General features: G+C 56.2%; 5 protein-coding genes across 5 annotated transcripts; 2 read left to right on the top strand and 3 right to left on the bottom strand.

The window, feature by feature from the left end:
• Positions 1–3,261: 3,261 nt before the first annotated feature.
• B0T26DRAFT_735366 (uncharacterized protein) lies at positions 3,262–3,509 on the bottom strand (the record flags this gene model as incomplete). Its single annotated transcript, XM_060443236.1, has 1 exon — positions 3,262–3,509. A coding segment is annotated over exon 1 (223 nt), but the record flags the coding sequence as incomplete, so codon positions are not given.
• Positions 3,510–4,396: 887 nt separating this feature from the next.
• B0T26DRAFT_660125 (adaptin N terminal region-domain-containing protein) lies at positions 4,397–6,943 on the bottom strand (the record flags this gene model as incomplete). The annotated part of the gene is made up of 3 exons (XM_060439002.1): positions 4,397–6,595; positions 6,685–6,827; positions 6,904–6,943. 3 exons carry the CDS (start codon positions 6,941–6,943, stop codon positions 4,397–4,399), a joined length of 2,382 nt encoding a protein of 793 aa, XP_060289614.1.
• Positions 6,944–7,522: 579 nt separating this feature from the next.
• Positions 7,523–8,325, top strand: B0T26DRAFT_744893 (uncharacterized protein; the record flags this gene model as incomplete). Its single annotated transcript, XM_060444469.1, has 2 exons — positions 7,523–7,986; positions 8,022–8,325. The coding sequence occupies 2 exons, from the start codon at positions 7,523–7,525 to the stop codon at positions 8,323–8,325; spliced, it is 768 nt and encodes a 255-aa protein (XP_060289613.1).
• A 290-nt stretch (positions 8,326–8,615) lies between these two features.
• On the bottom strand, positions 8,616–10,069 carry B0T26DRAFT_660038 (Nuf2 family-domain-containing protein; the record flags this gene model as incomplete). The annotated part of the gene is made up of 2 exons (XM_060438995.1): positions 8,616–8,729; positions 8,789–10,069. 2 exons carry the CDS (start codon positions 10,067–10,069, stop codon positions 8,616–8,618), a joined length of 1,395 nt encoding a protein of 464 aa, XP_060289612.1.
• A 1,739-nt stretch (positions 10,070–11,808) lies between these two features.
• Positions 11,809–12,866, top strand: B0T26DRAFT_537152 (uncharacterized protein). The gene has a single exon (XM_060435550.1). It carries the CDS (start codon positions 11,923–11,925, stop codon positions 12,751–12,753), a length of 831 nt encoding a protein of 276 aa, XP_060289611.1. The 5' UTR covers positions 11,809–11,922; the 3' UTR covers positions 12,754–12,866.
• The last annotated feature ends 925 nt before the right edge of the window (positions 12,867–13,791 follow it).

Here is a 13,791-nt window from a genome sequence, read left to right as displayed (position 1 = left end):
GCACCGTCAAAATGCACCCTCAAAATGCACCCTCAAAATCTACCCTCAAATGCATCCTCAAATGCACTTTGAATGCCCGGGCGCCGTCAAATGCGCTGGGAATGCCCTCGCTTGTGTTGTTGAGTGGGTTGCCAGGCCTCGATTAGTGGCTTTTGGGGTGGTGTCTGACTTCGGCCCGCAGCGACTTTGGGCAACTAACCTACGGCGGACACTTTCCCTGGGGGGCTGGGTTTTTGGGCGCTTCGATCCTGGCCGTCCTCTTTCCTAGGATTATTAGCGTTACCTAGTTACACCCCAATCCATGATTCTGCCGCGTAGTAATTTACCACTTTTTACCGTAACGTAAACCTTTCTATTGCACTGACCTTCCCAACTAAAAGATACATCGTCGGCGCCGTTGATGAAGCGGTTCATGCGGCAGGCAAGGCAGTTAACAGACTTATTGATTGACTGACTGACTGACTGACTGACTGACTGACTGACTGACTGACTGACTGACTGACTGACTGACTGACTGACTAACTAACTAGCAGGAAGATAGGGGGCCTAACAGGGCGGGCAGGGCAGTCAGTCAGTCAGTCAGGATAGGGAGACGAAGACTGCCAAGAAAATACGAAATTACCGTTTTTGGAAGTGTGTTGACGTTGGCGACTTCGGCGAGTTGCAATTGCTGAGCAGTTGCGTCACCAGCGCTCGGGGCGATGCAGCCAGCGAATGTTGTAATTTTGGCTGTAAAATGTGGTATTTTCATAGGCGGTGAGCTGTAACGCTTGTGCCTATGTACGAAGGCTCAGGCCAAAAAAAAGGGTCACCTTGGGCGCAACAAAATCAAGCCACGGACCAAAAGAGGCATAGCAACACCACCCCCCTGGTCAAGCCAACCGAGGAAAAAGAAACAAAAGAACACAGCTTCTTCAAAATGGAAGATTTTTTAATTCTGACAACGCGTTGAGCTCGCTGCATTACCAGCTTCATTCTCGTATGCATCACGATGACTGCGCGCAAGAAAACATGGCCGCAGGGCGCTTCGAAGAAGAGTAAGGCCAATGACAAGGCTAAAGTGGATGGTGTTTTTGAGGAGAGGCAACAATTACAAGGAGGGTCGGCCAGACCCTGAAAACTGGGATGCGAAGGTAAACTGGGACCTCGATGTGATCGAGGATACAGACGTCCCAGAGCCTCTGACAGATGAAGAATCAGGCGATGAGGATGAAGCGGAAGACGACGAGTAAATTTGTCATTTTTGTAGCTAGATTGGACTTATTTTGAAGTAGTTGTGGTTGTTTGGAATATTACCTCTTTTTTCCTTTGGTCGTTATTGCGGCTATATTGAGTAGCAGTGCACGGTGGCGGTTGGCTTGGCGCGCACTGGCCAAGGTGACCCTTTTTTTGGCCTGAGCCTTCGTACCTTACCTACAGTGTAGCGAAACGATTTGAGCGCTCCAAGACTCCCGCCTCTCTTGACGAAACCAGGAATTCCGTTTATCAGGGCGTCGAACGATGAACTTGATAGTCCACGGACTCAAAACGGCGCGCAGCCATTCTATCGCTCGCTTCGAACAAACGAGACCCAGGAGACTGACCAAGTCTCATCTTGGTTCACGGAACGATGAATTAGGGTGAAATCAGTGTTGAGGAGCCCCAGAGTGAGGTGCATATCGATGAGACCTCCACGGCAGCCCACCCTAGATCTACATCCCGCAACGACGAAGGATCGCAGGGCGTCTGCATCCAGCACGCGTTGCACCAGAAGCTGCCCGGCAGGATCATGACCAAACCCGGCGCGGAAACCGCACGTGGTTGGACAGGGTCTCTGCCCTAGGCCTCCCGCTCGTGGGTTTCCAACCCTACTACATGTACATGTACGTGCCATCCCACTGTTCCATCATCGTCACCTTGCCCCCCGGTTTCCAAGGGTACTCTCGTCCCCCACCCAATCCGTTCTCATTCTTGCCTTCCTCTTGATTTTTGGCTTGTAATCAGGGCTGGATCCTCGCATTTACTGGCTGTCTGTAATAGAGATGGAATGCTCGCGCTTCAGCATGCGCGCGATTTCTAAGACACCCGTTACGCGGTTATGACTAGCACCTCAATAAATAGACGGTCGAAATGAAATGAAATGGCTTGCATACATACCTACCTACAATACATGACGGAGCCCTTTGTTGCTCTAGCCTCGGTGATCTGAAAGGGCGGGGGTAATAGCAGTGTGCAAGTCGACTGCCTACGGAAACCCAGATCACATCACTGACCGGACATGCATCCCCTATGCCAGCTCGGCACCACGCAAATTAGGTAAAAGGTCCGTCCGTCAGTGCCAAGGAAAATATAGGCCAATAATTGTCTACCAATCGAGGAGGAGTCAAGGTACGGAAAAGGTAAATTTTACACAATAGGTGTGCCACTTGTACCAGCACTCGTCAGAGTTACAGAGGGCCACCCCGCATTGTTGACAGCCAAACCGTGATGTCCCGCGCCGCGGCCAGTGATTGAGGGCATTCGTACTCACTTCCTGCAGTGAATTTCGACCAAGTAAGGCGGTCTGGCCTTTCTAATCGTGCCCTAGGCAGGCCTGACAGTCAGACTTCTTGCCCCGATGGGTTACTTGATGCTCCTGCGCCGGGATTTGTACTGTAAGAGCATTACGCTAGAGAGCCTCCTTTTCTTAGCCAGAGCCGAAACGCCATATTGATCCAACAGAAGTGTGTAAATCTCGGTCTTCCAGGCTAAGAGGGTCTAGAATCTATGCCACCAAAGAGGTCCAGGGTAGTGTAGTTGCAAGTAATAACTGTTCGTAGATTCGGTGCGGTCGGTGTGGTACGTAGAGAGGTCGAAATTGGTCGCCGCGGCGCGGTTCGGGCGGTGCGACCGGCCTGCCAGTGCTTACATCACCGGCTTCCGGCCGCGCTTCCTCTTTTGGTCGTGGGTCAGCCATTTTAACGCGTGCAAAGGACCAGAAAGAATCAAGGCATTAACCTAGGCCGTGAGAGCTTCATTCGCGTTGTTTACTTTAGTGGTTTTCGCGGTCAAATTGTTAGTAGGGGGCCCTAACAACTGCGATAACCTCAATTAGTGGTAAAAAGTGGGTAAAATTAGGTCCTCAACAGGGCAGTTTTACCAGTGCCGAGCTGGCAGTCTAGGGGATGGGCGCCTCCCGACGGGAGTCCCGACAAGCAACGTGGAAGGCGGAAACCCCTGTATGTACAGTACATGTACCCAATATTCGCAAGGTCCTGGACCTTGACACAGATCGTCCATCAATGTAAGGAAAAGGACACCCCAAACACCAACTGCGCGCACAGGGTGCGCGCCCACCACTTGTCACCAACTGGCTAGAACACTGCCAGCTGGCATACGCTACGCCGTGGCGCCACGACCGCAGACTGATGCCCGGGCCGAACCCCTGAGCAGGTATATAAACAATGGCCCTCGCCCATCTTCCTTTGCGAGGGCCAGGTTGAAGTCTTACACCAATACAAGTCATTGCTCCCCTACCTTCTTGCCTGCATTGTGACCACCTTGATCAGGCGTACCTACCTTCTCTTACAATCAAGTACAACCTACTTACACCAAGCAGCCCACTCCAAGGCCAGCCAGCGGTGACTCGGATTGCCAATTGAGGATGACCGGCCGAGCCCCGTCCTCAGCAGCCGATGCGGCTCTGAGGAAAGGGAAACAAACAGCTAGGTCGGGCCGTGGATCGACCAGGGCAACCCGCACCGCCTACCGTCGTTAGCCGCCTTCGTTGGAGACGTGAGGATGGGATGCTCGCTACAGGCGCTGGCTACAGGCGCTGGCTACAAGCGCTGAATGCAGTCTGCTGATACCTAATTAGGACCCCTGGGGTCCCAAGAATATTTCCCCGCCGAGATCCCGCCTATACGCCTCTCCCGGGATTTAAAACTATTGCACGGGATAGTGCGGTGACTTTTTTGACGACAGGGGATATAACCCTGAAATACAGGGGAGTGGAAGTCCCTTTTCCAGTAGTCCCTTTTCTAGTAGCAGGTTCTCCCCAAAAAGTCTCCAAAGGTCACGCGGTGGCTTGCGCTATGATTGCTTTTAAATCCCGGGAGATGTAGCCTGGCGGTCAGGGGCTTGTCGATGGTAGAGCGGACGGGATCCCGGATTTTCCACACCTACAGCCGTATATGCCACTCACTGTTGTTGTTTCCGTATACGAACCATATACGAACACTTTACGGACACTCACTACCCACTTTGAAACAAGAAAAGGGGGACACGATTGTCATAAGCTCAAAGCTGCGATGCTACGCCTATTCTAATTCTCATGCTTGTACATATGCACGATATCCAACCACCGGATAGCCGACAGCCGAGTATTTCCTCTTTGTAACAACAACAACAACAACAACAACAACTCTTATTACCATGGCTAGTGCATGAGCCTCGCATCCTCCCCGTCGTCATCTTCGTCCGATTCTTCTTCCTCTTCTTCATCGTCTTCCTCTTCATCTTCCTCCTCTTCGTCGTCCTCGTCATCCTCTTCCTCCTCGCTCTCCTCTTCGTCGTCACCGCCATCATCCTCAGCAAGCCAGTCATCCAGTGTCTTTGTCCCAACAGGCTCCTTCGTGCCATTCGGTTTCTTCGCAGGCGCAGAGCCGGCTGCTGCGTCCAGGCTTTCGGCCGCAGGAACAACCCTCTTCTCACGGGAGTACACGGTAGAGCCCGCTCCAGCATCGGTCTCTCTCAGCCTCGGATCCGGCTCCTTGCCATCCTCGACCCAGTCAGGCAGGTCCTCGTAGCCGCGGAGGCCGTGGATGCCGCCACCGCCGGCAAGGACAAGCGCCGAGGACCCCAGCGTGTACCCGCGCCTCGTCTCAGAGGGGCTGGGTGCCTGTGGGGCCGGCTTCGGAGCGAGGAGCATCAGGGTTGCCAGCTGCGGCACCTCTAGGAGTGCCTTGTAGAGCCTTGTTCGGTCGCGCAGGTCGTATGACGTGTCGTACCGAGCTAGAAGCAAGACGTAGCTCCAAAGCTTTGCGGTCGGGTGGTCGCCCGCCTCCAGTGATTTTAGCGGAGCAGCAACGGCTCCCCCATCGAGAAGCTTGGACTCGTCGAGAAGCTTGGACTCGTCGAGAAGCTTGAACTCGTCGAGAAGCTTGGACTCGTCGAGCTGCCGGTTCAGGTGATGGAGGTAGACCTTTGCACCGAGCAGGACAATCTGCCTCTTTGCCATCTCTGACTCGGACGCGAAGTCCTTGAGCAAGATCCTCAGCACATCAGCAGCAATATTGTCTTCGCCATTTAGCCCCGAAAACTCGCCCACCAGCCAGATTATAGTCGCCCGGGCCTGGGGGTCAGTTGCCGAGTCCAGATTCTTCGCCAGCCGAACCACAGTCGCAACGTGGGCCGCTGGGTCCTGCTGAATCAGGTGTCGAATGACGGTCAAGCTCTCAGCTGCCAGAGTACCTTCCAGGCTTGTGATCTGACCCAGCAAGAGTCGCAAGCATCTGGGTGCCGTTGCCGCGTCGGTCTGGGCACAACGCCCGATGGCTCTTACCGCCTCCCTTAGGAGTGCTTTGTTCGAGCCTCGGCTGAAGTGTTCCAGCTCGTTGAGGATTAGACTTTTTGTGTGAGGCGGCGCGTGCGGGAAAACGAGAGTGAGCAGCTCAAGCTTGAGTTCCCACACAGACTCCGTATCGGTCGCACGAACCAGGAAATGCGAAGCGTACTTGACGAAGCTGGCGGGGTGGTTTAGGCAAATGGACACAATATTGAAGAGGGCAATTTGCTGGATATCTTGCCCACCACGGAGCAATGCGACAAGCGGCCCGATGGCCAGCTGGATATACTCGGGGGTTCCCACGGCGGAGTAGCATCTGGCAACTGCCACAACCACGCCTGAGTTGCGGGATTGGAGGAGCGGCTTGATGCTGTTGAGGAGCAACTCGAGGTCCGGGTCGACGACCAGAACCTGCTCGCCTTCCGAGCTGACATGGACCGCTTCGCCATAAAAGTCTTGGAGGTTGACCACCTTCGCTTTGCTCTTGGCTGTCCTGGTCCGTCGCGGAAAGCACTTTCGGGCATACATGGCGAAAAGGCGCAACGTCGAGAGCTGGCTCCACTCGTCCATGTCCACGACCATTTTGATCAGGTTTCTGTAGTGCTTGTGCATCATGTCCATTCTTTCGGGGCAGACTTCCAGAAAGGCCGTGACAGCGGCGCCAGCAACGTAGTACTGCTTGTCGCCCAGCAGAGTCGCCAGATATTCGAGCAGCTGAGGAAGCTGCGACGGGTCGAGCCTGTAGCACTTGGGAATAGCGAGTGCTGCAGCGCGCCGCACGTACGAGCTCATGTCCCCCGCGCCCTTCTTGATCGCCAGCGAGACAATCTGGCTGATTACCGGCACTCGTATGCCCGACATGGTCCTCAGCGCCAGAGCGCGCACCTGGGGGTTGGTGTCGGAAAGCGACTTTTGGATCGTGTTGATGGAGAGGAGGGCGAGGTCGGGCTCTTGCTCGGCGTGGTGGATGAGGTAGATGTAGACGAGCTTTTTGATCTCGAGGCTGGGCGACGCGACATTCTTGACGACGGACGAGAACAGGGGCAGCGTCTTCTGCGACCGATACATCATCTGGAAGCGGGTGGCGAGGGGTTAGCACGGCGCATGGCGCAGGTTGGGGCCCGTTTGACCGCCTTCATCTGGGGAAAAGGGCTGCGCACCGAGATGACGCGCCGTAGACCGTCGAGCACATCGCGCTCGTTGCGGCTGTCGAGCAGCTTCTTGACCTGGGAGCGATCGAGCGGCTTGGACGAGCCCCTCGAGCTCCGGGCAGCCGAGGCGGCATCGAGCGTCAAGTCTCGCGCTGTGGTGCAGCGAAAACCGCGAGTTAGTTGCAGGCCAACGACTGCGCACGCGCGCTTGAGGGGCATCGGACACACCATTCTCGAGCAGCGTCGATATCCTGGCGATTGACTCCATGGCTCGTGGGAGGTTGGCGCGCCGAGGAAGAGCTGCAGCGCTGTCTACCCTCGTGGCGGGAGTTTGAATTGTCGGTCTGTTTCTTGCCTGCCCCAGGTGACGTGACGTCGGGCAATTGAAGGCTCGCCCGACCTCACCCCAAGGCACTGGACGTCAGGTGGGGGTGGGCTTCATGCAGCTAAACCCCTCCAACATTCGTGCGGGGAGGGGCTTGCGCCCGGGCAGCTTGGAGGGTGCTACAGGCTTGTCGGGGTCCAGGTCCAGGTCCAGGTCCATTACTGTGGCAGGAGCGGGTCGGTCCGCCGCCCAGATCATCCACCTGCCGAACGTCCTCGCTGGAGCCGCAGCAGCAAGAAACATCGACGGGGTTCGATCGGGCGACTTCTCATCGTTGTGGGATGTATCCGAAACAGATGGAAACCACTCATCTGCCGCACTCGACCTCGACAGGGTACTAGGTATCATTGCACTCCATCTCTCATGGCGCACCTATATCTACGGGCAGCGTAAAGGTTGCGTTCTCTGCTCAGCAGTGCTGTCACACAGGCGCGCGTTCATAGGGGACCAGGTAATTACGAGATGGCCTCGCAGCCCGTCTTCATGTCTCCCGCCCTCCCGACAGAGCTACTCTCCCATGTCATCCGCAGCTGCGCGTTTCCCACCACGCTCATAATCTGCTCCACTCGCGTCGAGTTTCTCTCGGCTCTTGCTCGCGACATCAGACAGCAACAGAGCTCCCAGGAACCGGAAGCGCCGCCACCGTCGCATGGCCCTCCAGAAGACGGCGTCGTCCCAGCCGAACAACATGGGGAGGCCCACACTCCTGCTGCACAGCTACTCGCAGCTCCGCTGTACCAGGTGGCCGTCGCACGGCATATGCGCATCGTGTTCATGCCTACCGTGTCGCACCTGCGCGCCTTCCTGGCCGTCTTCTGCGTCGAGGACTCGACGAAGGTGTCTGCCCCGCCGCCGCCCCCCCCTGCCTCGCAACGCGACATTGCTGGGGCCACGGACCCGGAGAAGGCCTCCCCCCTCTGCTCCTGGTCTATGGCTTCTTGCACATGCACCGCGACACCAGCGAGTGGAGCGTGCAAGGGCTGGGCAACACAGCCGCCGTGTTCGTCGAGACGGCCAGGCGGGTCTCGTTCCAGGCTGTCGTCGTGGAACCCAAGGCCGCCGCCGCAGACGCACGGGGCGGCGGCGTCTCGGTGTTGGAGGAGATACTGGCCGAGAGCGTCCCTATCTTAAGCGGCAGCGCAGCGAGGACGCGGCTTAACCTAGGCAGCAGCGGGTGGGCCGAGAGGACGGCCGACGTGCGCCGCGTCTTAGGACGGTGGTTTCGTTTCCGCCCTAGCGGCTGGGACGGGGGGGGTGTGCCGTGAAGATGGCAGGCAAGAAGGGCACACGTCAACCTGGAAGCTTCAGTTGTTCTGCAATATGCGAATCATGCTCATTTGGAACCGCCGAACCCGATCAAAACAGGTACATGGTATACAACAACACAATAACAATAACAACATCTTATCACCCAGCCCAGCCAACCGCCCCCCAACGCCGTCCCATGGTATCCTTGTTTTCAAACTAAACCGCAGTGCCAAACCGCAGTGCCAAACCCCAGTGCCAAACCCCAGCAAGCATTACGACATTAGATACGTCAGGTGATCAAAACATCTCAGGTGGCTTGCTCCATCTCGGTGATGTACAGCTTGATGTGCGACTCCATCTTGAGGTACTCGTCGTGAGCCGCGTGGACCTCGTTCTCGATATTCTCCTTGAGGTCCAGCATCTAAGAGACTTGGTCAGCAGGGCCTTCGCCACAGCGGGGGAAGAGGCGCTTAGACATACCTTCTTCTCGATCTGTTCTATCCGGACTCTCCTCCGCTCGACATCTTTGCCCTTCTCGGATCGCTCTTCGGTCAGCTTCTTGTGCACCGCCCGCAGCTCCTCCATCTTCTCCTTGGCCCGCTGGGCCTTTTCTTGACTCTGGGTGCGCAGAGTCTCGGTCCGGTCCGCCCACTTGGTGAGCTGCCGCCGCAGCATGCCCTCTGTCAGCTGGACCTCGCGCACGTTCGCCCCACGCTCGACAAGCGCGTCTCGCTGCTTGACGTTTCTGGCGTTTTCTTCTTCCTCCTTGGCCAACTCGTTTGCGATCTCGTCTAGGAGCTTGATGCACGACGCCACGTCCGTGGACACAACGGCGAAGGAGTCGTTGGAAGTCTGGAGAGCCCGCGCCCGCCGATCCAAAGCGTCAATGTGCGCCTTGTCCCCGCCCAAGATGTTGCTCAGCTCCGTGAGGCTCGCTTGGAGGGCCTGTGGGCTCTGGAGGGTGTAGGGGCGGAGCTTGGCGCTCTCCTGCTTGAGCGCCAGCTTGGCCGCCGTCTTCTCTTCTAGCTCGCCCGCCAGCTCGCCCTTCTTCGTCTTGGCGTCTTCGAGACGCGTAGCCGCCTTCTCCTGGCTCCGGCGCAGCTCGAGCAGCCGCTTCTTGAGGTCCTCGTTGCGGCGCGTCTTCTCTTGCACCAGGGCCTCCATGGCCCTGCGGTTGTCGCGCATGTCGTCGAGCTGGGCCTCCATGTTCTGGTTCTCGACGTACAGCTGCTCGATGCGCGACTTTGCGTTCTCGGCGCGGTTGCAGTTCTCGTCGATGACGCTCGTCTGGCTCTCGCGGAAGCGCACAAAGTTGATGACGTAGCTGAAGATCTTGACCAGGCGGTCGTGCGTCGGCTTGTACAGGTCCATAAAGTTGAAGTCGTTGACGCCGCAGTCGAGCATCAGCCGCTGCAGCGACGCGTAGAAGCCCATCAGGTTGCGCGTGTCGGGCGGCATCAGCGCGTCGCCCAGGTCGCCGCCGCACACGTCCTCGGCCGCCGCCCGCATCCCCGGGTCCACCGTCTGCCGCGTCTTGTTCATCAGCAGCTCGCCGAACCACTCGAAGATCATCTGCACCTGGATCGGGCTCGGCTTCTGCAGGTCGGCGACGGTGAACGGGATGCCCAGCTCGTTGATGCACCCGACGATCTCCCTGTCTGGCAGCCGCATGTTGGCGTAGGCCGCTTCCTCCTCCTTCTTGCGCGTGCGCGACTGCGGCTGCGCGGGCGGCAGAATCGACATTCGCGGATTGAACGCCATGTTCGCGTGTGTTTGTTGTGTATCGGAGTATGCAATTGCCTGGAAAGAGTCGTTTTTTTTCGGGGTTGCGTTCGCTCGATTGCGGTCGCGCCTACTTTTGGAGTTTTTGCTCTTGTGGCGACGGTGATGGTGCGGTAGGCGGGATCTTTCGCGCTACAGCACTGTTGACGAAACATGCACGGTGGATGCACGGTGGATGGTTGCTCCAGAAACTGGATCCACAGGGCTGTCACGTGATCTGCTCACTCTCACAGGGTTAGGGTTTTCGCCTGCGATGGTTCATGATGCAACGGGATTCATAGACGCAACCCATAATTCACTGGCTATCGATGCTAAACTTTGGTCTGAACTTTAAAATGAGTCTCCCATTTCCATAAAACCCAGTATCGGATAGGCGAACTTGACAACGTTATGCAGGTGGGAAACAGAGACCGCTGTCATGGCCCGCTCACGTTTTGGGTCCTGACAACCCCCGATCCCCAAACTTAAGCCTCGACGTTGGATGAGACAGGGGCCGCAGCAAATAATCTTAGCCCATGCGGAATATCTGAGATGTTTCGGTAAACATGTACTCAAGAGGCGCGTTCGCGCGGATAGAAGCGAGCGGAGGGGCGGGTGTACGGCACCGAGCCGCTCTGGCGCAGCGACGAGATCCGGGAGTTTGGATAAAGTGTTTGCTTTCGGGGCTAAACCGCGAGCCTGTCTAGGCACGAATACTTGGCTGGCCAGTTCACTCGCAGACAAATCTGGCTCAGGCGGCGCTTGGATCTGAGGTCCTGTTGCCTCATGTTCATGTGCTACTGCCTCTGTAACCGGCGAGCACGGCGCTTAGGGTTACTTGCAGAGGGGTGAAAGATGTAGATTCACCCCCCTTGAGCGCATGAGACTGTTGGAAGGGTGGTTCAAAGAGAAAAAACTCATCTATCGGCGAAAAAGCTGCAAAGGTCAGAGGAAGACGACACTAAACGAAAACTTATAACCCGGCTTGCGAGCAGATACTCGGAAACGAAAACCACACTGCAGTTTATTAAGCATGTGCCAAGGCCTGTGACCGTTGAAAACCGGGGGTATACCCGTCCGTCCTCTGTGGCTGGCTGGGGGATGCTGTGTGTTGTCATTGCATGACTGCTGTGAGCCTGGATTCATGGCACTGGAACAGCGCGTGTTCCCTCAGAAGGGAAAAAAGGAACACACGCGTTCCCTCAAAGCATCCCAATAAAGAAATGGGCGGGCTCCCGAGCCTATCCGACGTTTGTGCTGCATGTTGGTCATCTAACTGCCGGCTGACAGCAGATGACCCTTGTAAAAGACCCTGAAGAAAACCGCAAGACCCATGGAAATTAACATGCGCAGGCTCTTGCGCACCGCATCTCGATATTACCGCCATCACATGACAAGATCAAATCTGGGATACTGGGATCTGTCGGCCAATGCTCTTTGCCCATCTCGAGATTTTAGCTGCAATTTCTTGGCTTGTGCTGGGCTTGTGCTGGGCTTGTATCGAGTCGTGTCGACACACGCCGTCTGGCGGCGGGTTCCTGTGTCTGTGGTGTCGGACATGCAGAGATCGGCGGGCCCCAGATTTTTGTCCTGTTCGTACAAAAAGCTTCCCGTGGCACATTGAGATTCTGCTAGCTCTGTCGGTTCGCCGTTGAGTTTACGACGGCTGAAATTGCCCATCATCAGATGACACCCATAGCTCTCATGCTAATGAAGCTTGTGCTGCGCGGAAGGAAGAAACATTTCTTTCGATGCGCAGTCCAGCGCAAATGATTGGCTCTGTATTTTAAGAGGAGGGATGATCGTAAAACGTTTTGGCGTCCAGTCCACGTTCAGCCCGCTTCCAATGCCCCATGTCTTCTCATCAAACCGTTTTATTTTTCTTTGCCTGCTCCGTACCGTGGGGAAAAATGACTGCAGGGCAACGATTAGTTCCCGCATTCGAGCGCTTCAATCTTGGCCGACTGCCATTCAAGTTGGCCAAACTGTCGAGCAGCTTTGAGAATGGCTGCGGAGCATCGTCTCCATCTCAGTCGCCGATCAGGCTAGTTTTGCCATTTAAATCCCGTACACTTCTACCCTGCGGTTTCCTGTCAGTCAGTGTCTCGGGACGCCTGCGAGATAGGTGTATCCCAGCGCATTGGCCACGATGTTCCCGTGTAGTGCTCCATTGGGTTGGGCAGACATGTGCAGACTATACACGTGTCAGACTGACAAGTGACGCGGAGGTTTGCTCAGCCTTTCTCCTGCAGCACTTCGCGGGCCTGCGGCCAAGCTCAGTGCCAAGAGGTAGTATGAAGGTCCTGCAGCAGACGGACAGTGGTTCTCAATTCCACAGGAGCTGTCCTTCCCGCACAGGGAATCGACGCTCGGCGTTTCACGGCGGAGTCAATATGACCGCAAAATCGCCAGCTGCAGCACACCCTCTGCTCAAGGTAACTGTACCGTATGTCTGTTCTCGGGGATCAGCGAGGTTCGTTCCTTGGTCTCCTCAGCATCATCGCGAGGCTTTTGCAAGTTATGACGACGCCAGTGCGTGGGCGCTATCGCCAATCCAGCCCAAGCGGGCGGTGATCCTGGGCCATGGCGCCACCATCCCGCGATTCCATGACATAATTGGCTGGGGTGAAGCTCCAACTGAGGCCCCTCGCCGCCCGCCCCCACCAACGACGTCGGCTGCATGAAGCGACAGGAGGGAAACTGAACGCGATGCTGCGGATGCTCTGGCGAGTTCAGGTTCACTGTGCTCCGCCGCAGTCGCCGTCGTGACGGAACGGAATGACCTTCGGAGATAGATACGAGCGACGAAGCTGACCGAAGGGAGTGTGCCCCATCTGCGAAATTCGAAATTCCCGCACATTACGGGTTTACGGCTGGCGACAGAAGGAATAACTAAGCGTATTAAGATAATGCACGACGCGGGAATAAGCAGCCATGCGCTGGACAAGCCAACGAGTGCAACCCCGAACAACTATCGAAGTCCATGCTCTCCAGCGCTCATTCGGTGGCATCTGGATTGCATTGACTGCAACCGATTTCTCGTCTTGTGCCTGAATCCTGTGGAATCGTCAGATGGAAGTGGTTGAGGCGAAGGTGGCCTACGGAGGAGCCGTCGGTTTTGTGGCGTGACGAAGCTAGGGCACCGGGGCTGAAGCCAACAAGACCGTGGGCACGGGGACGGATTCGAGTGCGAACACCGAGGGCCTAGGACCTGCCTAGTCTCTATGATCAAGGACAAACGCTTGCAGTTGTCACCAGTTGCCGCCCAAATTGCAATTTAGCGATCTACCTAACGGGCACCCTTGACGTACTGGAACTCGAAGCAAGCAAATATCCTTTGAATGCGGTAGTACTAGTACTAGAAGTGTAAAAGAGACGGGATACAGAGTACGCAGTATTCGTACCTCTTAATGTTAACATTACCCACTGATCCGTACCTGGAGCCTTTCCAGTTTCATTTGGTTGTCCGACCGACTGAAGTTATTTGTCCGCACTACACGTGCGTGAGATGTCCTATCAACTCGGAGCTCGTCCTTGTCACGGTTTGTTCGCCAATTTCGCCTTCATCCCATTCGAAAGCACCGTCTTGCCGCCAGAGCCTACCAAATTGCGCGATAACCCTGCCTGGCCGTTGCCAATTTCGCACCGCCAGGCTTCTTTCCACAGGCTCACAGCAGACCAAACACATTGCCCAAGTATCTAGTCGCTAAAAACTAGGAAGT

This window comes from Lasiosphaeria miniovina (assembly GCF_030549165.1).
Source record: "Lasiosphaeria miniovina strain SMH2392-1A chromosome Unknown B0T26scaffold_9, whole genome shotgun sequence".
Classification (NCBI taxonomy): domain Eukaryota; kingdom Fungi; phylum Ascomycota; class Sordariomycetes; order Sordariales; family Lasiosphaeriaceae; genus Lasiosphaeria; species Lasiosphaeria miniovina.
This window is presented reverse-complemented; position numbering and strand designations above follow the sequence as displayed.

Excerpts from the sequence above, each read along its gene's own strand:
- B0T26DRAFT_537152 (XM_060435550.1), top strand. The coding sequence starts at position 11,923 with ATGTCTTCTCATCAAACCGTTTTATTTTTCTTTGCCTGCTCCGTACCG.